This window comes from Poeciliopsis prolifica, unplaced genomic scaffold (genome assembly GCF_027474105.1).
Source record: "Poeciliopsis prolifica strain line A6 unplaced genomic scaffold, Auburn_PproV2 SCAFFOLD120, whole genome shotgun sequence".
Taxonomy (NCBI): Eukaryota; Metazoa; Chordata; class Actinopteri; order Cyprinodontiformes; family Poeciliidae; genus Poeciliopsis; species Poeciliopsis prolifica.
This window is the reverse complement of record NW_026562495.1, coordinates 142748-168348: the sequence shown is the minus strand read 5'-3', so window position 1 is coordinate 168348 and position 25601 is coordinate 142748. Positions and strand designations below refer to the sequence as shown.

Below are 25601 nucleotides of genomic sequence, written 5' to 3'. Positions count from 1 at the left end.
AAATTAAGAAAGTGAAGCTTACGGTAATTTGAGAAATTAAACTACGCTGATCTAAATGTGCACTTAATAGTCCATTGGTACAAAACTTGAAGGCGAGTGAAAACTTAGCCTGAATCTTTTGCTGCTTTCATTAGCCATCTGTCATTGCAGCACCAAGCTAAACACCCACTGATAGCGGAAAACACTGAGCAGAACCTTGAGCGGTTCTGGGAGAGCGGCTCATATTTCCCACAAAGGAGCGGCCCTGAGAGAGGACACAGACAACAGCTCAGTGTGCTGCCAAAAGAAGAAGCTTCAGCTACACTCGTCCCTGAGCTGCTGCGGATAAACTGTACTCAGAGATTACATTACCAGATTGTACTTGTTGTTTTGTAAGTGAAAGTTAAAGCAGTGCCTGGTGGTTTTATCTGCTGTGTGTGGTTCTGTTGGCAGAAAGTTTCACCATTCTCATCATGTTCACTACTTTGTAATGTGGGAACTGATGCTCCTACATTTAATTGCTTCATAAAAAGCAAATGTCTAATGTTGCCATATGTTTCCTCACTCCCAATCCTAACTGCTTTAAGTCAGTTCTTTGCTTTGCAGAACTACGCAATGAAATTCGCCAACAATCAAACATCTTTGGTTTTCGTTTTTTTTGGATTTATCCATCCATCTGTCCGTCTTCAGCCGACCCGAGATTCTCTCATCTCAAGACACCTTCTTCATCCTCTGAGCTTGATGAGCCCGAGGCTCTGAAGCTTCATACACACCAGGGATGAAGTACTGCAGAGCAATACATAACCTGGCACCTCTAAAGCATCATGTTGCAGGGAAAACCAAGGAACATAGTTGGAGTTTGTTCCAGTCTCTTTTAGGGAGAAATAAAGTACAAGTAATCATCAAGTTTCCCCCAGAAAACTTGCTAAGCCCAGTGGTTGGGTGCTTAGCAGTCATTCATCCAGCGGTCTGTCATCTCTCTGAGTCAAAAAATGTTTAAAGTTGACAAGAAATTTGAAAATATCACTTGATAATTATGTGTTATTAAAAGACTGAAATATTAACACCTGAATACCAACTATAAAGTCTTAAACATACAAACATTTTGAAAAGACAATTAAAGCCTGGTGGCCCGCCAGGCTTATAATGCACTGGGGGAAACTGAATCGTGCATTTTGAATAATTTAGAAAACCTTTTCTCCATATTTGCAGAACAAGGCATTGGTGTGCACAATAAATTGATTTCTCAACAAGAAAAAAGATCTTACTAGTCAGGAGATTTTGAATAGGTGCAGTTTCTAAAATAAAAGTTTGGAGTCAAAGATTCTTCACAGACTAAAATGTCATTAATGCTCCATGTATGCAGGCCAAAAACTCTAATATATTAAAGTTTGAGTTCTTCACTTAAAATGCCTAAATAGTTAATAACGTTGTTCTGAATGTTAGTTATGGGAAAAATTGAGTCGCTGCTGCAATGAGCTCGCAGTTCTACACGCGGAGCTGCACATCATATTGTGGTGATCATTGAAAATTAACAGGAATAAAATCTGACTAATAAGTAAAATACTTCCTGAAATTTTAAATGAAGATCAAACCACAGAGAAAATATAAACAGCCAAAAAATTAGCACATAAAAACAAAAGTTACCCAGGAAGATTTTTCAAACAAAAAGCAACAAAACAAACAATTTAAAAAATGTCTTCTTGGGGAGAAATTTGTGGATGTACTCTTAAAAAAAATTAGAGTTAACAATAAAATCCATCTGTCTTGGCTAATGTGTCTGCGTGAGAGAGGCCAGATGCACAAGAAGAAGAAAAAAAAAAAACAGAAGAAGAGAGTCGGAAGCCAAAAATCCTTCATTAAAGCTCAAAGAACTCAGATTTGACAAGGAATGAGAAACATCTGATTAAACTTTATATTTTATATCCTTATCCACGTGTTTTTAATAACCAGACAATAAAAAGCAGAGCAAATGCTTTGTTGTGTTCCTTCAATCATTTCTCAAAAGCTGGATGAATTGTACTTCACACGACAAATAGCAGAAAAAAAATTCCCAACTTGGCGCGACTACGTCAACAGGAAACTTTGGGGGGAGAAGTCTGACACATCTTCATCAGTGAATTAACGAGAGAAAGTTTGCATCATTAATAAAATCAAAGAGCTTCTTTAAGTGCCGAGTTGTATGGAAGCGATTTGCAGACACAAAGCTGGAGCATCATGACTAAATCTACTTACAGTATCCACATCTTGTTCCCCCTTCAAACACGAATCCATTCGGCACCGGTCCGTATCTGCGCAGGTCCGGCAGGTTCCAGTGTCCGATGATGACGGGAGGAAAGTCCCGGACGAGGGCCAGAAGGTTGTTGCACAGGTGAAGAGTGGCAGGTCCGCTCTCCAGCTTGGTCCCTGGTAAAACCCCAACGGCGAATCTGTGAACTGAGCAGACGGAGCGACAACAGATGCAAAACTTTAATAAACTCTGGATGTGAGCAAAGTGCGTAAGAAAATCTGAGGAAAAAATGTAAAGTACCGTATTTTCTGAACTACAGAGGGCCCCTCAATATAAGCCGTACCCACAAAGTAAAAAAAAAAAAACTTTAAACATATATAAATAAGCCACAACGTTCAGAATGTGGGGAAAAAAGTGGCGGCTTATAGTCTGAAAAACACAGTAGAAAATCGTTTCCGAGTTGAGGAGTAGAGAAAACTCTGGTTAAAAGGCTTGTGCTTCTCCAACCCAAACTTTCTGCAGCTTTCCACAGGTGCAGGATTAATAAGGAACCCGAGACAAACAGATGAGATTAACGTTGGTGACAATGACAAAGAGTTGGCCGGCAGCTTCACATCATCACTCAGGTTGAGAGAGATTCATGCAGTGGCACACAAGGCGATAGAAGCACCAGGCAAGCTGGCCCTGGGCCAACGTAGCTGCTGCAGGTGGCATGTGTGCAGGTTTGGATGATTTCCATTCTGTGCCATTAAGCAGAAGCTCACCTACAAGCTCTGTAGAAATTTGGAATAATTCACTTTTAACAAGTGTAGCTCTTTCAAGCATGATGTTGCTGAGCCACGACCGAAAATAAAACTAGAATTTTGGTCCTACACGGCTCAAAAATTATTAAATTACAGACCTTTCTCCAAGATTATTTTTATGTCAAAGGGTTTTGAAAAGGTAGTGACAGAACAGCTCATTTCTTGTTTTTCTTTCTTTTTTCTTTTTGATAAATGGGAGCCGTTTCACAAATTTTAACCTGGTTTTTACAAACGTCACTCCACAAAAACTGATTTACTTTAAATTTCTAGTTATATTTTGGACCTTACATCCACCTTTGACTCTGTTGATCAAAATACTTTTGGATGTAGTTGGTTTATCAAACATATTAAAGCTCTTCTGCAGTTTTAAAACCTTTTGAAATGAATTTTAAAATCACAGTCTTCACTTTTAGAGCCCTGTTGAGGTCATGCGTTCTAAAACCAGAGGGGATAAATCCTCCTCCAGAGCCGTTATAAATAGTTTAAGTTTCTATAATGTTAGATGGCTGCCGGCTTATCGACTCTGTTCTCGTTTATGTTTAATTTCAACTCATTTTAAGCCCATTCCCGCCATAAGTCACTTTGTCAGATTTGAAATAAAGTTTACTTACTTGAAATAAGCAACAGTCGCACTCTGACAAACACCAAAACTCGGAGGAACAAGTGTGACGTGATTTCTCCCTGGCATCGTTTGCAAAGTCGTTTCCAACAGGACTGTCATCAGAGACATATTTACCATTCAGCTGCCAACTGATGAACAGTTCAATGCTATTATTAGTTTCTATGTAGGTTATATAACAGCTCCACAGGGTTACACGGCAGTGACTCTCACTGCAATGCCAGAAATGCTCATTGTTCAAAGACAAGTTGTCATAAGAGATGGTCTGAATACGAGAATTTCAAGTTACAAATCACCATAATGGAAACATTCACTTGTACTGCATTCAGTTATTTTAAATCCAATTAAAATCACAAAAACACAAGGGAGACGTGCTGAAGATTACACGGGGATGCTCCTGCATTTTTTTGTTCTCGCATTTACAAAAAAAAAGAATTTGGAATCAGACGGGAAAGTCCTGATTGGTTCACATCAGATTGCATGCTTAAAAATGTATATGTTTCCTTGTTTGGTAATTTGAAACTGAAGCTGCCAAAGTTCTGGGATTTTATCACAGAGAAGAAATAACGAAACATTTTGGAGTCCGTTGGTCCTCACCCTCGCCAAGGCCGTAGCGCAGGCGGAGCTCCCACGCCTGCAGGGCCTCCCTGCTGTCGAAGCCCAGCAGCGCGACCTGGTTCAGGCAGAGGACGGCCAGAGTAAAAGCCACACCTTCATACAACTGTCCAGGTTCCAGGCCACAGATCTCCTCCAAGGTGACGCTCGCCCTCTCTCTGCTGCTCTGGGATTTGTCTGATTTGTCTTTAAAAACCACTAAAACGAGGCAATCTGGAGTGGAGAGACAAAGAGTTTTACACAGGATGAGTAAAATAAATAAATAAATACTCAAAGTTAGAGGTACACACGTCTAAATTAACATTTAGACTCCTAAAAGTTACTTGTTTTACTTAAATACAGTTGAAATGAGATTTAGATGCACCAGATAAAAAAATAACACTGACATTAAAACAGACAAAGCTTTTCTTGTTTCCAGGTAAAATTATTAAATACATTCATATTCACTAAATACTAAAATAATGACAGAAATCATCTCATAAATACAACATATTTTCCTGTTTTAGAGGCTGATGCTCGGATACTGGATTTGATTTGAGCAGCAAACACTGTTATGGAGACAGAAAGAGCAGACTTGTTTTTCACATACTGATGGCATTTTTATCAAATAATTGATGAGAAGTATTAATAATTCAAGATGTTTCCTCAAACACAACATATACATTTATTTCTACTTTGACTCCATATTCTGACCGACAGTAGCCGCTGGTGTGTCCTCCAGCCTGTTGACACCTTTCAAGAACAACTCAGTGTCAACTGACAAAACAGCAGCACGTCCGCATCCTACCGTCCTTCACGTACACACACGCACGCACACACACACATGCACACACACACACACACACACACTTTTAGAAAGACAAAGCATTAGTGCAGACAGCTGTAACAACACTGACATCAAAGATCTGAGGAGGAGCACCACTCAACCTGTGCAGCATGTTAAGCTGTGCAGCTCAACATACCCTCCACACACACCACACAGAAAACACACCACACAGAAAACACACCACACAGAATACACACCACACAGAAAACACACCACACAGAAAACACACCACACAGAAAACACACACTTCACTGGGACGTCCCACATGACACCCAAAGAGCTTTAATCTGCACAGGAATCAAATTAAACTACTGTGTTTCATTACAGACCATGTTACATTTTAAAAATTTTAGAGACAGCTAAATGTATATTGTATTAAGCATTGAGCTGAGCAGTAACGCAGCAACAATCCTGCAATGAGAAATGTTGAGAAATTGTTTAAAAATGTTGACAAGTTTCACATATGTCAACCTCATACATAAAATCTATTAGTAGATTTTTTTTATTGTGATTTTGAGTTTTCCCATCGCTGTGTCGTCTATATCCAGCTATTGTTGCATGATGTAAGACAACTAATAAACCTGGAAAGCAAATAAACCTCTACCCAGACAGAACCCAGGCTTAGACGGGAAGAACATTGAAACTGCAGAAATATCCCCAGGCCTGGATTTGAACCGGGGACCTTCTTTCTCCAAGTCAACATATAACTCTAACTCAGAAAAGCAAAATGAGCACAGCTTTATCAGAGGAAGCTTTAAAACAAACAAACAAACAAACAATAAACTATAATTTCAGCTAAAGTAGCACAATTCAGTTCAGCACAAATTCATAACAAATTTCCCTTTGAGGCACGTAGATATATAAAGACATATTGAAGTATAGTCCAATCTGAGAACAGCCTCATGCTGTAAGTTTGACAACAAGTTGACATTTGTTGAGTTTGATGAACACAAACAGACTGATTTGATTTTCTTCATTTTTACACGCCAAACCATCATCCTTCCACCGCCGTCCGGCTAATATTTGTTATGTTTTCAGCATAACAAATATTAGAAAGATGTGACATCATCAAAACTTACAGACTCAAGCGATTAACGTTAAAATAAAAAAATAAAAAAAGTTACATATGCCCTTAAACTACGGCTCAAGTCCAAATTACTATTTTTCTCCAAAGTGGCGCAAATAAACTTGCGCACAGATGTGAAAGGCACCAAAAGCGCGCAGTGGACACATCGGCGGTTCCTTACCTGCGACAGGCGACGGCTTACGAAACACGAGCCACCGAGTCCTCCACTGTGAAGGAAAAACAAAAAGTCTCACACAGGCGTGTTTGCGGAAGTTATTGATATTTTCCTCCCTGGAGCGGAAAAAGACAAAAACAAAACAAACAAAAACCTGAGCACCTTTTTCCCATCTCTGAGTCTGGCGTATCCCTCCACGACAACAGACTCCGTCATCTTCAGTCATGGTTCCTGACAGCTGCAGAGTCGCTGCCTGAATGAGGGGTCACTTTCAAAATAGCTGCGCTGGTCGCTCTGCCCCCCCCCCTCCACCCACAGCAAGGCGGGGGAGAAATGCCATGACCGGGGCCTGGTGTCCTATCTGTCCGTCCTTCAGGGCTCCAGCAGCCGGTGTTAAACTCCTGGCTGCCACCTGGACTGGGCTGAGCCACCTGCTGCTGCTGGGAGCACTGGTGGAGACAAGCTACACATAATTCATGAACAGCTGAGTGCTTTCAGTCCCATTCACATTAAAATGTTATCAGATTGCAATCAGAAGATTTGATGTATTTTATTTGGACTTTTAAGTCAAGAAAACGCCAGTGGATGCTACTTGCTGCTGACTCTGTCCTGTTTTGGCTGAAAGAAGAAGCTCAGAGTCACCATCAAGTTGCTGAGCCTCTCCTCTGAACGAGGTCTTCCTCATGTTCGAAGGCTGTTGGGTGAACCGGTTCCCGGAACAGGATTGAGGAAGAGACGCTGATGTTGTGAGAGGTGCTGGGTTTATTAGGAAATGATCTACAGGAAAACCGAGATGTGACCTGGAAACCACCTGGACATGTTTTTCCATGGTCTTCATGCTTGTCCAGACAGAAGGGACTTGATTGGCTTGTTTGTGAGGACTGCACTGCCTTCTTCTCTCCCTAAGATTTCAGACAATTTCAAGAATTTTAATTGGCTTGGGGCCTGCAGAGGAGCAGCCGTCCACGCAGGACCCACCAGTGGGTTCTGTCATGTCGCCTTCTGTTGGTCTTTTCAGGGCCATAAACTGCTAAATATAGTGTCAAAGACCTGCAGTTTGAATGTAGCAATAAAGTTTAAATTGTGAATTACAATTAATTTCTCTTCTTCCATAAAGCCCGGATTTATGACATGCATAAATAATTGCTGTCTTGTTTTTTAGCTGCGGTTCTTGCAGATTTACTGGACCTAGTAGATGTATTTCTGAGTGATGCTCTCCTTGCTCAAAATGCTCATGTGGAGCACTATGGCTGCTATTGAAGACATTTATATGCTGGAACATTGTTTTTTTTAACCTCACTCAACATTATCTTCTCCACAACTTCTTCCCTGTTCTGTCACACACTGCTATGAGTCTGACTTGTTTTAATCTCTGTGTTTTTGTTACCTCAGTGCCATCTGCTCCAGTCCAGAAACGAAGAGGTGTAAAAGGGATGGAGTGAGGACATGAAGACCTGCAGACTGATTCATACCAAAACTCAGCATCACCAGGAGAAGTGGGATTTTCTTATGCTATTGGTTCAGTTCAGTTTGTGTGTGTTCTCCCCTTTTTGTGTTTGTGTGGGCTGATCAGCCAGTATTAAAGTTTCCCATTTGTCTTATTAAGGTAAATCTGTTTGTTTTTGTTCTTCTTGTCAGTTTGAGTAAAAGGTCAGTTCCTTTGACCTCTTTTATGAACCCAATATCGTCATTTTCTGTTATTTACCTAAGTTTGTGTTTTGGGTTCATCGCAATTCCACTGGGATGAGTTTAAATCCCGGTTTTTAAAAACATGACTTTCACCTTCTCTTGACGATTTTGTCAAGGATTCTTTTTTTTGATCAAAATGTTTTTTTTGATCAAAATGGTTTCATTGGTTCAGCAAGAAAATGGGAGAAAATTCAACTCAGACTTCTAAAATAATCAGAAAAGCAGAAGATTTTGATCGTCGCTGTGCAGATATAAACACGTTTCAATGTAGTTGTTTTGTTTAAAGTTCACTTTTATTGGTCTTAAAGACTCACGGTTTGTCAAGTAATTTAAAACATATTTTTCACAGTTAAAAATATATACATATATATTTTCTATTTGCTTCCAAAAATAGCATAAAAACATACAAGTAAAATATGAAGTTGATAGTCCAGGTGACACACTGTCATGTTTTCCCGTTTTTCCGTTTAATCACGGAATGGATCCAGTCGAGATAATTGACCACTCTGGTGTAAACTCCGGGTTTTCCCGGCCGGTCGCAGCCCTCGCCCCAGCTGATGATCCCGTACAGAAAACTGACATCACCTTTCGCACAAGCCAGCGGGCCACCAGAGTCGCCCTGAGGAAGAACATAAGTGGACATGGCTCACGCGTGTAAACATACATACACAGATTAAAGCTCTCGCATGCAAACAACTCAGTCACACACTTGAAACCCGATGCGTCACTAAAAATTGCTCTCTGCCAGTGAGGTATAAACAGTCCGCTCTGACGTTCGCCGTGAGAGGACGGAGTTTAAACGCTTCAAGTTTAAACTTGTCTCGGTGACGATGCCTGTGAGCCTGCAGGAGCCTCAAAAACTTCCACTTCTGTCCAAAGAATCCCTGCTGACAACTCATATGCTGCTACATTTAATTAGAGAGCAGAAGTTTTTAACTCAAACCGACCACTCTGGTGTAAACTCAAGCCTGGAGTTTATATTTCCCAAAATACATCATGATTAAGCATCTCTTCTTGTATTTGTGGGCAATTGAAGTCAGCTTTTATTCGTTTCCCTTGATTTTAATAATTCAACAAAGAAAATCGTACATGTAAAATGTTTCACTTAAATTCCTCCAAAACACATAAAGTAAAATGCAAATTTATTTATTTTTTCTTCACAGTGATAGAGCTTCTTGCCTGTTTATTGTTGCCTCTTTAATAGGCACTAAAAACAATATAGTTAGATTTTATTGAAAACAAAAATAATACAAGATGATGCCCTGGAGGTGCTCTCGACCTTAACACGGAACTACAGCCATCATCGCATTTTAATGTGATTGCACAGAGCTGCTTGGATGAAATATTTGGAGGAATGTTAGATTTTTAGTGTGATGCATTCATACGCCGCATATCGGTCATATAAATCTGGCCTGTTAAATATGTGCATGGGTGTAGTCCAGATTTGAATCACACTGAGAACATGTGGCAAAAATAATCTGAGTGAATCAAAACAAGGCAAGTTACACTGATTTTTATTTAAGTGGGGCTAAATAGAAATGTTCACCTCACTGTTTTTTCAGATCGCAATTCAAAAGTGTTTATTCATTTTTGTTCACCTCTGAAACAAAATCCCTGCAAATTACATTACACATCAGCTTGAATAGTCCGATTCAAACAAATTTTGCAATGTGACAAAATGTGAAAAAGGTGGTTTGGATACTTTTGATCAGACTGTAACCATTTACTACAAACCTTCACAGTTTCTCCTCACTATGTGCCCAGCAATTCCTGCAGGCCCTATTCAGAGTGGAGGCTTTAACCCTCCTAATCATTCTCCGCTCGTCTAAATGCGCTGCCTACCTGGCATGCATCCACGCATCCACTGAGCCCCGCGCAGATCATGTCGTCGGTGACATGGTTCCCGTACACTTGTGGTCGCTTGCAGATGTCATGAGAAACCAGCCTGACTCCTGCCTCCTGCAGAGTAGAGTAACCATTTGCCTCTGTGAAGTCGAAACCACAAATAGCTCATTAATTATGTCAAAGATAATAATAATAATTTTAAAAAATGTCTTCTTCTATGGGATTGGGGAGTGAATAAACTCCTCGTTAGTGCCGATTCGACTAACTTTCCTGCGTGCGTCCCCAGCCGCTGATCGCGCAGCAGTAGCCCGCGGGAAACTTCATGCTCTTTTCTGGGAGGCAGATGGGCCTGATGAACGGGGTTTTCCTCGCACATCGCCCATCCTGCTTTTTCAGCTTGATTAGAACTGAGAGGAAGAGGGGGGAAAAAAACAATCAAAAAAACACAAACACGAGGTTACGAAATGGGTTAGAAAGCTGAAGAAAGTGGGAGTCCGGGGGCAACGCTCGGCAGTAAAGAGTGCAGCTGCTGAGTGACGCACGGCTCCGAGCGCAGAGTGGGGGTCTTAACTCATTTGAGTGTTTCTAAACAAGGATGCTGTTTGTCCAAACCAGAGTGACTCACTGGGACACTTGTAACTGAATCCTTGCTGACAGAGGTAGTTTTTGATATGGGACGATGGGCAGTCGCTCAGGGGGTTATGAAGAGGGGCGGCACACAAGCAGATGTTAAAAAATCAAAAGAAGTTGGTGCTTAATGCCGAGCGTGGGGAAGACCATTTTACAAGCTATTTGTCGGATTGCGCTGTGGTGAATCACACTTCAGAAATTAGTTTATTTCCTACGTTTTATTTGATTATCGGATGGAAGGAGGAGACACTTTTCTGGGTCACCAATAAAACAAGGCTGCTTACCGATGTCGTGTAGCGTCGGATTAAAAATGGAGAAGTGTTTATGGAAGACGTAGTCGTCCACGTCAAAAGTCTGAGTGTTGGGACCGGTGATGTTGAAATGGTGCTGGCCGAGAACCACGCGCAGCTGAGACTTCAGAGGGCTGAGGGGGGAAATAAGTTTAAATCAGCTGTAAGCAACACAGAAAATAATACATTGTTTAAAATCTGTCTGAAACCAGGTCATCACAAAACGCCCCACTGAGGAGAATTTTTATCAGGCAGCGTAAACATGCAGGCAAACTTTTCTATCTTCTCTAATCTCTAGAAAATCAATAAATTAAAAAGTAATTGTGATAGTTTTCCTTGTCTTTAATGTACATTATTTAACATTCTCTCTCACATTAATATTAATGAATCACAAATGCTTTGCATGTAATGTTTTCATTTAGTTAATTCCCTCAGTCAGAAATAGGAAGTACTAGAGTTCTGCATAATGTTTCAGCAAATCAATATCACACATGTCGCACTATTTCAACGTTGCTTTGGTCTTTTGTAGAAACACTGAACATTTCCCAAGAAGAAAGAGCCTGTTTTATTTTTATATATCTGAGCCAAAATCAAAGTGAATAAAGCTGATTCTGCTTTATGTAGTTTGACTCTAATTTGTCTTTCAACTCGCATCATCTTTATGAAACACAAAGTTGCGGCCAAGTCAACGAGGTTCCTGTTGGACAGAGTGACCTATCGTGACCCAAGGAGAGGGATTAAATTGGAATGTAAAACACCTAAATACAAATACTTTATCTATGCGTATCTGTATTTAGGTCTTCAAGGAGAAAAACTACCTGTTTTCCAAAATCAGGTGAAAAAACTGTCTTTGAACTTTAAGGTTTTAGTCAGAATGTGACTGAAGCTCATAGGTTAAGAAAACAAAACTCTGTATCCCCATCTACAAACCTCTAAAACATTTTGCAGAATATAAAGCTTCCCTTTTCACATTCTGTCAAAGTATCTGGATTAAAAAACAAAACAATACTGTTTAGTCTATATTTAATAAGTAGAGCAGCTGAACTGCACTGCATACTTGCTGAAGAAGCAGTGAGCAGCAGAGAGGACCCAGCAGGAGGAGATCAGACTGCCGCCGCAGAAATCAGATTGGCCAATATAAATGGCTGCCATCCATGGATGAGTTCCCGGCAGGGCTGCGTTTCCTCCGAATATCCGACCCCTGGCTGCCGCGAACCTCTTTTTGTGTTTTACCCCGCACACAGGATTTCCGGCTTGCTTGGAGGAGTTGGGTTTTTTGATGTTAGGCAGGGCGTTGAACGGGACAATCCGTCGAGAAGCAGCTGAAGAAAAAAAGACAAGAAAAGAAATGGCTAAAGCAGATAAATACTCCAAGCAATAAGACGCAGCTGTTGCTGCAGCTCTCTAAATAAATGAATGCCTCGGATCATCTAGCAAATGTCAATGCACAAATAATCAGATAAAAAAACAAACTGCGCTTTTCAGTTAATTAATAGACAAAAGTCATCCAAACTAACCCTGCTGCTCTTTAATTGAGCACCAGGGTTTCCCCCCGAACATTTGCTAACCCCACTGGTAGGGGCACTAGGGCGCTTAATATTTGAGTTTAAAAATCTTTAAAGGTGACAGAAAATGTTAAGATATCATTGGATGATTGTATATTATTGGAAGACATTATCAATAGCACCGAAAAACCAACTCCAGGGTGTCAAAAAAGGCAAACATGAGAAAACTAAAATAAATACAACCTGGTACATCCCCACCTGGTTAACCTGGTGGGGATGCAAGTACAGCCTGTTGGCCCGCCAGGCTTAAAACAGACTGGGGGAAACCCGGAGCACCTTTTTTGCAAAATTGAGTTTCACTATTTATATGGTTGACAACTTAAGATAAGCTAAAAGATCCCTGATCCAAATAAATGAGGCCATTTCTAAGGCTTTGGAATTTCAGTGAACCACAGTGAGTCATTATTCATAAAGGCATAAAAGATGGAAACGCTAGACAGCCTCCCGAGGAGAGACGAGAAATCTGATCTCTACCAGAAATCCAACTGTCAGTGTGTGTGACGTTAAGCTGATGCATACTTGGATCACAAAGTGAGACAATGATCCAAATCACAACTATAAAATGAAGTTTCAGAGTGGTCTAGTCAAAGTACAAACTTAAAGCCCGATTTAAATGCTGTGATAGAACCTTTAGCAGGCCATTTATGCTTCAAAATGTTACATTGTGGCTGAATCAAGACAAAAATTTCTACTCAGTGATGCAAAATCTACTTGCCAGTTATGAAAAATGCTTGGTTACAGTTATTAGGTTTGGGGGTGTGATCACTTTTTCACATAAGTATAGCAATTTTACATTAACAGATGAAATCCTCATAAAAATAAAAAAAATAAAAAATGATGTTTTTAAAAAAATTTTTTTTACTTTCTTTGTCTTTGATTTAAATATTACATTGAAGATCTGAAGCGTCTTCACAGCTCTGCCGGTAGTTTCCTTCCCTGTAACCTTCCTGGCCTCCTTCCAGTTACAAGAGTCCTTCCTCTAAGTGTCTCTTTAAGGTGACAGTGTTTGGGTGACACAGTCTCCTCTCTCTATGCAAATCGTCTGCTGGAGAGCGGCTCCTGCACATGGGAGAAGCTTGTGGATTTTGTGCAAACCCCTGGCATCGCGACAGAGAGCCGACCGTGCCAGATCCCACTCGGCTCATAAACATTCAGCTGCACCTGACAGTGACGTGTTGATTCGGGCTGAGTCATGCCTCATTCTGCCCCGCGGTATCTGGCTGAGCCCAGGTTCGAGAAAAGCTCCTTAGATAAACTCTTTGCTTTTGATTGCGCCTCGGCTCGGCGGAGATTAGCGGCGCTCAATGCGCTTTCAGTTTTTCTCTTTCAGATCAGAAAACGACAAGGTCTTTAATCAAACGGTTGGGTGCATGAAGAGGCGCTGAGCTTATTCTCGAGCGACAAAGTGTCGCCGGGTCGATGAATCAAGAGTCGCAATGCAGAGGGACGCTAAAATGAATGGGTGAGGGTGAAATAATATTATTGAAGAAAAGGTTAAGACTAATTCAAACTTAGTTCACCAGATATTTGCCTTGCTATGATGAAGCAACTATACACAGGTTCGCATCTTCTGTGTTGAACAAGAAGCTACTGAAATTTCCCTTTTTTTGAGAAAAATAAAGTTCAGATTCTGAGGGCTATTTTGGGTCATCGTGCATCTTTGCATAGCAATTAAGTTCTTGTTTCAACGATTTAGGTCTCCATCTAGTATTTTCCTTTCTGTGTTGATTTTTGCTTGCAGGATGTTTGCGGTGCACTTCAAGTGTGTGAGATCAATTTGCGCCTTTGGTCAAATTTAACAGTACGGCCTCTCACCCACGACAGCCTTGTAAAGATGATGGATGGATGGGATTTAATGATTCTTACATCAAACATGTCAAATATAGCTTATGGTTAATTGTTTTATGTGGTTGGGAACCACATATTTTAGAGATTCCCTCTAAAAATGCTCATAACTCCTTATTTTAACAGTTCAAACAGCAAATATATTTCAATATGCATCGGTACACACAGAAAATTAAGAAACAATAAAAACAGGACAGTATTTCATCATTTAGCATATTAAGTGAGCCAAAGAGCTGATTACAGACTCCCATTTCGAGTGGAACTGCAGGAGCAACACTTTGATTTCTAATTCGTTAAAACAGTGAGAGTAAAAATTTAAAATGATGTCCAGAACATCGGGAGGTTCTGGACTTCTGCCCGATGTCCAGAACCGCTTCTGCTTGGGGATACAGCACTGAGGAATATCACTGGTCTTATAACCTGCATAATATTCTGAATGTGCTTTATGAAAAGAAATCTGCGAATAGGCACATCTTCTCTGAATAACTTAAAGTTGCGTTTTGAATAACTGTCCTCAAATGCTGAACCATGGCAAGGTTAAACTACGAGACTACAGAGGTGGAATTAAAAGTGCAGGGAAGGGACAAATAGAAGAACCGTCCATCAAAATACTTTGAAATCACATCCTACTTTCAAGGAGCGATTCACCTTTAGAAACTTTATTATCATTTTTGATGTATCAGTATTTTCCAGGGATTCTGTATCTTGCTGGTCATGAGTTGCGCTTTCTGTCTCATTTTCTCTGAGCATTTCTTCCCGTTTTCGACGTCATGTTGATGTGCAAGCCCAACACAAAAGGCCCATATTTGTAACTCGGCAAACGGCGTTTCCTCTTTACCTGTCAGCTGTTGCCAATCTCGCGTCACGCAGGCGAGGACGTTGCAGTACTCCCAGGAGATGGCGCTGTCAGTCACTGTGTAGCACCAGGGCTTCACGTCTCCATCTGGGTTTCTGTGCACACACAGATGCAGCGGGTTACACAACACAGAGGCAGACCCTCACATCGGTCTCTCAGGGTAAACACGTAAAAAATAAAATAAAGAAACTGTGTTTAAGTCTTTGAAGGATTTCCTTTCTTGTTATCAGAATGTAGCCCGAAAGGCTTCCTTTACCGATTCTTAAAATTGTCTCTTGGACGTCTGGAACATTTTTCAACACATAGCATTTGATGTGGGTGAACCTTATTGCTGCCAAGTAGTCATGGCAACAAGAAGGACTAAAGAAAAACAGTGGGAACCGGACACAGAGCAACTGTATCAGAGATAAAACCCTTTTCCCACCGCTTCTCAAACGCTGAAGGTAGATCTGGTGCCTCCACTCGGGTGACAAGCGTTGGAGATAAGGAGCGCACCGCTTTGGGTGGCGCAGGGCTTTAAAAGAAAGCTGGAAATCTCTGCTTTAAAATAGAATTTATAAGAAATATCAAAGCGAGCCTGGTTTTCCTGATAAGGCCGCCGGCTCCCCGCATCATTTTCATTTCGGGGCGCAGCGATGGCAGGATCCCAGCATGCACACACCTGCAGAAGGCATGCTCCCCGAGACCTTTGAGGGCCGACGCGTTCACCGTGCCGAGGTGGAGCTCGTCGAAGAGCAGGTCGGAGTTCCAGGGCAGACACCGGGCGCCGGACTCGGCAGTGCCCACCACTCCTCTGTAGCCCGTGCCCCTGCTTTTGTAGCACTTAGTCTCTGGCACTGCACAAACACACACGGCAGACAGAGACACACGAAGCGAAATCAGTCTGGACCCATTTATTCAAGTAAGAACTGAAGTCAGCTGAGAGGAAATGTCACTTGTCTCCTTCGCTGCCACTATAATTCACACAACATTCAAGTATCTGTGAAAAACCAGAAAATTGAAACACTTATCTTCTATTCTGGATAGAAGATAACACACACACAAGCAGCACCTAAGTGTGTGTGTGCGGGGTAGCGGGTATTCATAATTTTATTGGATTTTTGAGTGAAACAGAGTCATGTTACAGTTACCTACCAAGGCTGCAGTCAGGTCCACCATAACCGCTTTTGCAGTAACACACTTCCTTTCCGGTGGACGTAATCAGCCGACATGTTCCCTGATTTTTACAAGGGTTTCTGCGACACTCTGAAAACACACAAAATATCACATCATCTATTTTTGCATTTTACTGCCAAATGGCATAAAGAAATGAAGCAAGAGCGTCCGAGAGCTCCACACCGGTGGAGCAGCTCTTCCACCTTGAACAAATCCGGCGTCGGCTGTACTTGATGATTTCTTCCAAATATTTCCAAATTAGCACCACAAAATCGGTTTTTTGAATGTGAAAAAGCACAAAAAAACAAAAAAAAAAAACAATCAAAATCCCAGAGGGACTGATCAATGTTAAAAATGTTTAATATTATTTTGTTTTAAGAAGAACTTACTGAATGCAGAAACAGCTTTTTATTAATATCTCAGCAGTCTGTCAATAGGTTTTATCAATACAGTCTCACAAAACTGGTCCTTGAGATCATCTATGGTGGTGATATGGGCAAAAATGAAAATGATTTGTAAAGTGAGGCGATTTTGCAGCTTGCTCTCTACTACTTTCTGGAATCCTAACGCTGTTGTGTGACACTAAGAAATTTGAACTAGGTGTGGCTGAGGCGGAAAAAGAGAAACTTTTGAATAACGCCTTCTCTGGTGCTGAGGGAGCTTCCTCGTAGTTCATTAATTTGAGTTTCTCATGAATCATGTCCTGGCCGGAGGGAAACTGACTCCTCTCCTTGCCGCCTCTGGCAAACAAACACATCTCGTGGTTCTTTCAACGTTTTTCCAGCCATTCAGTCTCTGGTGCAAGAGTGGCCTAACAAAAGCAAAACAAGACCTCCACGTCCTGGACAGGAGGTCCTGAAACCCACTCAAGGGTTTCAGGACCTCCTGAACCCGTTGAATGGGGTTCATCTACTGCTTGTGCTGTTTCAACCGCACTTTTTCCTTCCACTCGGTCTTCTAGTAATGTGCTTTGATGGTGAACACCCAACTTCTTTCGCAGTGACCACTTATGGGTTTGCGATCTTTGATGTTAATGACTGTGTACATAAGAACTGTCAGGTTTCAACTGACAAGGCAAGATGATGGACAGATGGATTTTGGATTTTCATTAGTTTTCAGCAGCCTTACTCATCGTTATTAACAGGAGTAAAAGCTTTAAATATTAATTCATGTGTAATTAATCTATATGACATATGAGTTTAATTTTTTTTATTGCAGTTTCATTCACTCCTTGTGTGATCCATCCATATCCCACTGTTATTTTACTGTTTTACAACCAACCTTTCTTTGGCCTGCTTATGATTTATTGCCCCCTGTTTGCTCTGTGTCTCGTTTTGCAAATTCAGACTGGGGGTAGTATCAAGCTGTTTCCTTCTTTGCGTCAACCTGCTTGCCTCTTAATCAGAGTTGGAGACTCTCTCTCTCTCCACCACAAATCACACCAGTGCAGTGGTAGACTGTATCAATTTAATTTATTCTTTTTTTGCATTTGTTGCGGAAGTGAACATATTTTTCTTTTATTTTGGGCAGAACTGATGTGATTTAAGCCCATACCATGATGACAAAAAAAAGAAAAAAAAAAGAAAGGGCCACATGGGAGAGTATAAAACGCTCCAGTGATGATCTCTTCTTCATGCGAGAAAATCTGTCAAATTCCCATGAACATCCCTCCGCTGAGATAAAAAGCTCAGCGAGGACCCGCGGGGTGTGTTCTATATAACACCTACCCTGAGTCACTGTGAGTCATATAATCTGCCTTTTATTCAAAGGCAAGGTTACTCCTGTAGCTATGGAGCTGTGATCAAAGAAAGGGAAGGGCTGCTTCTGCTGAGGAGGGAAAAAAAACAACATTTTCTTCAGAATAAGAGGGAGGGTGATCCTTTTCATTGAACGCAGTAGTTTGTTCAAGCTGTTCTTTCTATATGTTTATCTTCGTACACAATCAAAGAGGTCATCAGAGAGAAAACACTGCTTAGGTCAGCACAACCTCCCATCCTGGGTTTCACTTCTTAACAAGCCAACAAAAGGAGGCAAAGGAGCACAAACAGGAGGCACGGCATCAAAGGCAGAAAGCATATCTTACTTGTGTAGTGGACTCTTTGACAGCTGATTTCCCCCGCCTCACATGTGCACTGTTCCACGTTACGGAGGTGAATTCGTCCCCAAGACTCTCCGATGTCATAGCGCCGCAGGTGTGCGGCTTCATAGCACTTCTCTGAAAGGCAGCGGGTGGAAACGTGAGAGGAGATTAAAGAGCTCATCGGAGCGTAGCGAGGATGGATGAGCTGTGCAAAATGCATGCTAAGTGGCTGAGTTTTTTTTTTCTTTTTTCTTTTGCCGTTGTTGCATTGACTGCATGTGTTAGAAATGAGGAAACCTTAGTAACAAGTGAGTCAGAACTAAGTAAACGCTCTAATTTCTCAAATTGCTGGCTTGAAACCAAAAGGATGCTAAAAGCCAGAATGAATGCAATGATATATATTTTGGGTGCAAAGCTTCTGAAATAAAAGGAACATTAAAATAAAATGCCCTTTTATTTAAGAGTCTTTCACAGGAGCCTTCATTCTCCAATGACTTTTTTGACCATTTTCTACATTGCAACCAGAATTGAACTTCTTTTTGGGGGATGTTTTATGCGATACCAACACAAAGTAGTGCAAAACCGTGAAATCATTTGAAAAAAGCGACACGTTTCTCTATTTCTTTCTTACTAAAAATATGTAAACCAATAAATAAGCAGTGCTTTTGCAATTTACAATTGTGGTCTTTATGGAAGAGTGGCAAGGAGAAAGCCAATGCTGAGAGAAAGCCAGAAGTCGTGTTTGCATCCTGTCACCGAGTTGCTCGGGTTAAACAAGACCAAAATGAATCTTTCTGCTCTGTGAAGAAAACACAATGTGGCTACAATAATTTGATTCATGTGAGCTGTCTACAAATGAACACTGATAATGTTTTATTTATTAAATGTTGACACTATTATGTCATTTCTCCTATCACGTCACAGTTTCCATTGCTTTGTGTCAGCCTGTCACTGAAAATCCCAGTGAAATACTCTGCAGTTTGCGGCTTACAGATAAAATGTTTAGAAGTTTATGAGAAACGAATCTTTTTGGTTGCTGAATATCAAGCCAACTGTAGCAGGAAATATGAGTGCTGACTAACTTTGCTCGCAGTGTCTCCCGGTGAACTCCTCGGGACACGAGCACCGAAAAGATCCTGTTTGTGGGATCGCTGTGCAGATGCCTCCGTTCTGACAGGGATTCCTCCAGCGACAGGGATCGACTTCTCTGCGAGACGCACCTCGAAAAGGAAGAAAAACAAAATTCAGTGGAGGACGTGAGTGAAACCTCCACTCCAATCAAAAAAGGACACTCACCAACAGATTGAGCACAGAAGCCCCACTGTCTGTCCCGGTCAAAGTTGTGTGTGAGGGAGCACCTACGGCAGAAGAAACAGGGCGACGCTTCCTTTTCAACAAGTTCAACAAAGATGAGTAAAATGCTCAGATGCTGATGGATTCACAAGTTTTGGTTGATTTGTGCGTATTGCTGTGAAACACTTGCTACCTCTGCAATACTGACCAGCAGGCATTTTTTGTTAAGTGAAGTAAATATGTAGATGTTACTCAAATCCAGCAGCAATAAGCTGGCAATAATGTTATTCAATCTCACGCTAAGCTGTGCAGACAATCTGTCTGCACTGATGAAGACTTACCCACCTCTGTTAAGGTCAGTGTTGATCATTCAATAGTGACACAGAGACTGAGCAGAAACTACATCCTCTGGATGATTTTCAACATGAAAGTCACTAAATATTCTGTGGACAGATGAGACAAAAGTCGTGCTTTTTGGGAGGTCTACATCCCATTCCGCCCGCCGTGAAACCAACAGCATTTTCCTTACACCCAAACACGTTGGTGGGAGTGTGATGATCAGTGTGGTGATCCAGATCTGGAAGAATTGCTGTAATTAATGGAATCCTGCGTTTTCTACCTGGATGGCTAAAAAAGAACTAAAATGAAGATTCTGAAGTGGACTAGTCAAAGTCCAGAGCTACATCGAGTTTAGACCTTACAATAAAACCTTAAACAAAACGCTCAAAAACTCTCCAATGTCACTAAAGGAAAGGATTCCACAGACTGAGTGACACAACCAGTTATTAGGCTCAGGAATATTTTCAGTACAGGTGCAGTTTGGTTTGGCTTCATTTGTTCGTTTTGAAAGCTGTTTAGTAATCGGCAGCAAAAAAGACGTTCTTCCCCCCAACCCCCTTTTGCATTCTTCAACCACCCTTCTGAGTGAATTTACAGCACAAGACTACAAACCTGCTGCAACATCGCTGAGCCCATGAGCTCATCACAGAGACATGTGGGGCCTTATTGCAAAAACTTAAGGTGTAGGTGGACAAGTGTTGTTGGGCCATATATAATTGCGTATAGGTTGCTAGGACTTGTTGGCATCCACCCTTCCTGTCTCGACTCCAAGTGACGGCAACTCGAAAGATATTCAACATGTCTTGGGTTGCTTCTTCCAAAATAATAAAAGAGAAAGAGGTTACGACTTGAAGTCATAAAAAAAAAGCTTCATTATGGTTTTATTGCGTCAGCTGTTTATACACCCCGAGGATGAACTGTGAGAAAGACTAAGATGTAGTACAAACTTCTGCTGTTACCACAGTTTTAGAGGAAGTGTCTTTGTTTATATTGAGCTACCTTTTTTAACACAACCAATGGAGATAACTCCAGAGTAATGAAGACTTGATGACATGATGAGTCCCGCCAACAATTTAGCAATGAGGAAATTATGCAAGTCTCCCTTTAGGGGGCAGAATCCTTCACCCACCACTCTGCTGTGATGACACTGCTGCATGAAACCCCAAGCACAGCCAGCTGGAAATAGGTGTGACTTCACTGCTCGAGTTACAAACTGCATCAGCGATCAGTCAGCGAATCGCTATGCTAACCCACCAAACGGTGAATGAGAGAAAAGAGTCTGAGAGAAGCGAGGTTTGAGCTTGTCGCAGATTAACGACTGCAGGTGTACCTACTGAGGCGGATCCAGCTGATCCAGCTGCCGGGGACTCACCATGGTTTGGAGCCGGAGGTGGTGATGCAGCGGTGATGGAGCCATCCACCCTGACGGAAAGGGAACTTGCATTCTTGGCCAGATGTAGTCAGAACTGGGAGAAGAACCAAAACCAAAGGAAAAAAAAAAAAAAAAAACGGCTTTCAGTCTGTTCACACAAAGGAAATACTGACATCTCCAAAAAATAAACAAACAAACTAAAATGTTCAAACTCGTTTAAGTAGGAGGAGCTGCAGAGGTCAGAGGCTCAGGTGGGAGAGTTAGCTACTTGGAAAATATTTAAGACTGGGGCAGGGTTTCACCTTCCAGCTGGAATATCACCGTATAACCAGAAACATACTGGATCAGAACCCACAGTCCTTCATGCACACTTAACTCAAATGATTGCGGATATGCAAAAAGTTCAGTGTGTTATCACTCAACGTTGTTAAAAAGACTAAAAGCCTGTACTTACTGCTCAAGAACAGAGAAATGTGCTATTCTACAAAAGTCAGTGAGAAGTTTTTCCTGGTCAGGACATCTCAGAAGTTTATTTATTTATGTTAGTCTTTGAAATATTCATATTTGCACATAATTTCATTTTATTGTATGTCTTGTGACATCATGTTTAAATATTAAATCAGATGTTATGATCAGTTAGTCAAGTGGACTTTTTACAAAATACTTTTAGACGGCTACTTTTTACTTTTACTTGAGCAAAAATATACAGAAGTAAATTTACCTTTTTTTTTTTTTTTGATATTCTCCCAAACTCTGCCTCCAGCAGTTTTAAAAACTTTAAAAAGTAAAGGTGAAAGTGGGAAAAGTAAAAGAAAATTAGGTTTCTTCTGCCTTGTCACCTTGGAAACATGGTTTTGATGAACACTTTTTTTTCACACTTTTTTAAAATACCAGAATTTGGGAAATATTCTATATCTTTCTCTGTATAATTAGATATTGAGATCAAACAGTTACTCCATTAAGCAGGATCCAAATATAGTAATTTACTCTTTTTTTCTTCCCTTTATTGTTTTTTGCATCACGACTTTTTATTTTTAACTTGAGTAGTATCTGGCTTCTCTGCATAAACACTATATTTGCACTTCTCTTCCCAAAACTTCATATCACTTCTTTTCCAGAGAACTTTCGCCTCATTTCCAAACATTTGCTCTGACTCTGTTCACCACATCTGGGACAGAAAACCTACCTTTCTTGCTGGGCGCCATGGAGAACACAATTTCAGATCCAAACACCAACATGCGCTGAAAATCAGTGGAATGAAACATTAATTATTTGTTATTCAAATTTTTTTGTTTGTTTGTTTGTTTGTTTTTTTGTTTTATCCGCACGCAAAGAAAAATAAAAGAAGATAAAGCAGGAGGAAACTTACCGCTCCTCCACTGAAAGCGAGTAAGAGAAAAGCCAGCCTGCCGAATCCCATGCTGAAAGTTCACATCTGGTGTCGCCGGAGAGGCTGATTTCCTGAAGTCCGTGAAGCTGTCACGTTATAGCCGTCAGCTTCAGCCAGCGCTCGGTCACAGGAGACCCGGGAATCCCTGCGAGTGGCGTCCTGTTCCTCACCGTTTCAGGCTGCGATGAGTAAACCCGTTGCGTCATTAGCCTGATCTAAGTCAAACGCATCCCGCGTCCAGATTGGTGTTCCCTCCGCTGCTGCTCCCGCAGCCGCCCACGGCTCATCACTGGAGCTGATCGGCCGGGAAGAGAAACTTTCCACCCAGAGGCGGAGAGCAGAGGTGAGGACGCGGGCGGCAGGAGCATCGCCGCACATACACACACACACACACACACACACACACACACACACACACACACACACACACACACACACACACCACACACACACACGCACGCACACACACACACACACACTCCCCTCCCAATCCCCCCCCACCCCCCACCCCACACACACACACACATACACACACACTCCCCCCAAGAAAAAGAAAAGAAAAAATTTGATTAACTATTGATTATACAAGGGCGGAGGACTGACTGGTTGCTTTGGGTGAATTATTTATTCACAAAATAAATAAAACAAATGTAATCTGTGTGTAATTGCGTTAGTTACAAAGTTACAAACGAAGGCAGGCGTTTAGTGCACTAAATAAAACGACCATGATTAATTTATTTCACATTGTGTGAACGTGACATCAGAATAAACTTTTCCTATTTTAGGTCAATTTGGGTTTCCCCAAATGTATTTTTTTTCTGTTTGCAAAATGCCAGTATAAAGGAGAAAGAGAATTTTTAAGTCAAATTTTTTATGACAGTTTTTAAAGTCAAAAGTTTAAATACACTTCATTAGGTACCATTGCCCTTAAACTATGTGACTTAAAAGCATATTATACATTTATTTCACAGTTGAACATCTTGTTAAAAAAATGAGGCAGTATGATCAAAAGCAGCTTTTATTCTTCTTTAAATATTGAATTCTTCTTTTAAACATCATATCTCTAAGCTCAAGTGTTTCATTTGCTGTCAGAACTCAGAAGTTCAAGCCTCTGAGTTGGAAAACACATTGGATGTCGGCGCAGCGTCGACAGTCGTACTCTGTGGTGTTTATTTTCACAACTCACTTGCACGACCGCATCTAAACTCGGTGTCACACGTAGCACCTGCAACTCTGCTGAACAAGTCGAAAGTGGTGTTTGCGCGTGGAAAATTCAACTCGAATCGATGTTGGCTGGACGGAGAAGTTGGCTGCCCCCAACTAGGAAAATGTGACTTTAATATTTGAGCTTCTGAATGTAAAAATTCACCTGGTGATTAATTTTGACCAATGCCAAGTGTTGTTTTTCTTTTTTTTTTTAATAGCTTTGTTTTTCTGAACATCTTTCTAAAAATTACCTTAACAAATGTGACGCAGCAACGTTGTGTGTTTGAAATGCAGAACACCTCAGAGCACAAGACACAAGAGCAACAGCACAAGAGATGAGCAGAGCGTGTTGGCAGGAAATATTACCGATGTGACACCGCGGCTCTGCCGCGTCGGAGAGCTGCGGTGCATGTCACATCTTGACGCAGTGAAAGGACGTGGCTGGAAACACCTGAGCGTTTCTATATGCAATCACACCCCGACGGTTTCTCCATGCCGACCGTGTGTTTGTGATATACAAAGTTTTCTCATTTCCGACCACTTTTGAGAGCTTCGGCATTCATGTTGGGTGAGTCGAGGCTATTTATAGGCGTGATTTACTCTGGATGAGAGAGGATCTAAGGAAAATGTGACAGGAGAAAAGGAAGGAGCGTAATAAGTGTTGCTATCAAAAACAAATATTATTCAGAGTGGGACTTCTTTCTCACAGGACAAATAGTGCTAGAATAAACGTCACCTATAACGGTTTAAGTTAGTGGAATAAAAGAGTTATATCTTTTAATGTGGAGGTGTTTTATATCTTGATCTCTTCTTTCATAGACGCGTCTCCAGAAACCCATCTGAACCCATGCAAGAGACACAACTGCAACCAATTACATCACAATAATAATAGTGCATTGGACTATCAATGGTAAAGGAAGCCAAGAGTTTAAATATTAGCAACTGCCACATGTAGATCATTTCCTGTCGTGTGATTCCACCCCAAACCACTGGCACACACTGCGCAGGAGACACCGCACATTTGCTACAACCGAGAGAATAGAGATTTGCAGCTGATTTTTTAAAGATACCTTACATGCATTGTGCTTCCAAATAAAATACCAAACGTCTATCATGCCAGGGCTCTGCAGCAATTGAAGGGGAGGGGGGGAAAATGTTTGAGTCACAGTGAAAGGAATATTTGCAGGTAAATCTCCTCAGCTGGGTCAACATGTTCTGTCATGCTCTTCTTTCAGGAAAGAGAAAGTCCGATTTAAGGCTGTATTTAACATCTGGAAGGAGTTACTGTTCTAATAAGGAGCTCATTAATAACTAAACCTTTGAGATAAGGGTGGCATGAAAGCAAAGAGCCAGTCTGATCTTTTAAGCTTCGTGTGTTGTCAGGATTCCAGCTCTGACATGTTGCATCAAGACAAACGACCCGGTCCCACAATCAAACCTGTAATTTTCACCAGCTGTAATAATCGCTCTCCAGATGCTGAGCTGGAAATACAAAGAGGAGGCTAGACGGTTTATCCCTCGATCCCTCAGTGGGAGAAAGCCGGCTCAGCAAAGAAAACGGCACCATTTATAATTTACAGCACTGCCCGATTTAGCAAATACATTAAACATGGCAAAAAATAAATAAAAATAAAAGTCAAATAGGAGACTTTAAATGTGTAACACTTCGGGTCAAAGTCGAACAGGACTCTCCCACAAAAGGCAAGAACGTGAGTTTGCTCAAACTGTCACAA

At 41.2% G+C, this 25601-nt stretch overlaps 2 protein-coding genes across 4 annotated transcripts in view; both read right to left on the bottom strand.

Annotated features, from left to right (window-relative positions):
• Positions 1-6562, bottom strand: part of LOC129354923 (protein Dok-7-like) — a 29308-nt gene extending 22746 nt beyond the window's left edge. For both annotated transcript variants that reach the window (XM_055024476.1, XM_055024477.1), the window contains exons 1-4: positions 6476-6562; positions 6320-6365; positions 4229-4459; positions 2215-2415 (exon numbers count right to left, since the gene is read on the bottom strand). In XM_055024476.1, the coding sequence (XP_054880451.1) occupies positions 2215-2415; positions 4229-4459; positions 6320-6365; positions 6476-6529 (532 nt within the window). In that variant the 5' untranslated portion in view covers positions 6530-6562. The remainder of the gene's footprint in view (positions 1-2214; positions 2416-4228; positions 4460-6319; positions 6366-6475) is intronic.
• A 1736-nt stretch (positions 6563-8298) lies between these two features.
• LOC129354874 (hepatocyte growth factor activator) lies at positions 8299-23057 on the bottom strand. Of its 2 annotated transcripts, none has more exons than XM_055024404.1 (14): positions 22642-23057; positions 22459-22513; positions 21273-21366; positions 19565-19626; positions 19351-19488; positions 18272-18403; positions 16168-16278; positions 15695-15869; positions 15016-15128; positions 11825-12089; positions 10762-10901; positions 10114-10254; positions 9845-9987; positions 8299-8621 (listed from the first exon to the last, which is right to left on the bottom strand). In XM_055024404.1, the coding sequence occupies exons 1-14, from the start codon at positions 22690-22692 to the stop codon at positions 8448-8450; spliced, it is 1794 nt and encodes a 597-aa protein (XP_054880379.1). In that variant the 5' UTR covers positions 22693-23057; the 3' UTR covers positions 8299-8447. The 2 variants fall into 2 exon arrangements, 1 of the variants encoding a protein (XP_054880379.1); XR_008605206.1 differs by having other exon boundaries at positions 8512-8621; positions 9845-9961.
• Between the last annotated feature and the right edge of the window lie 2544 nt (positions 23058-25601).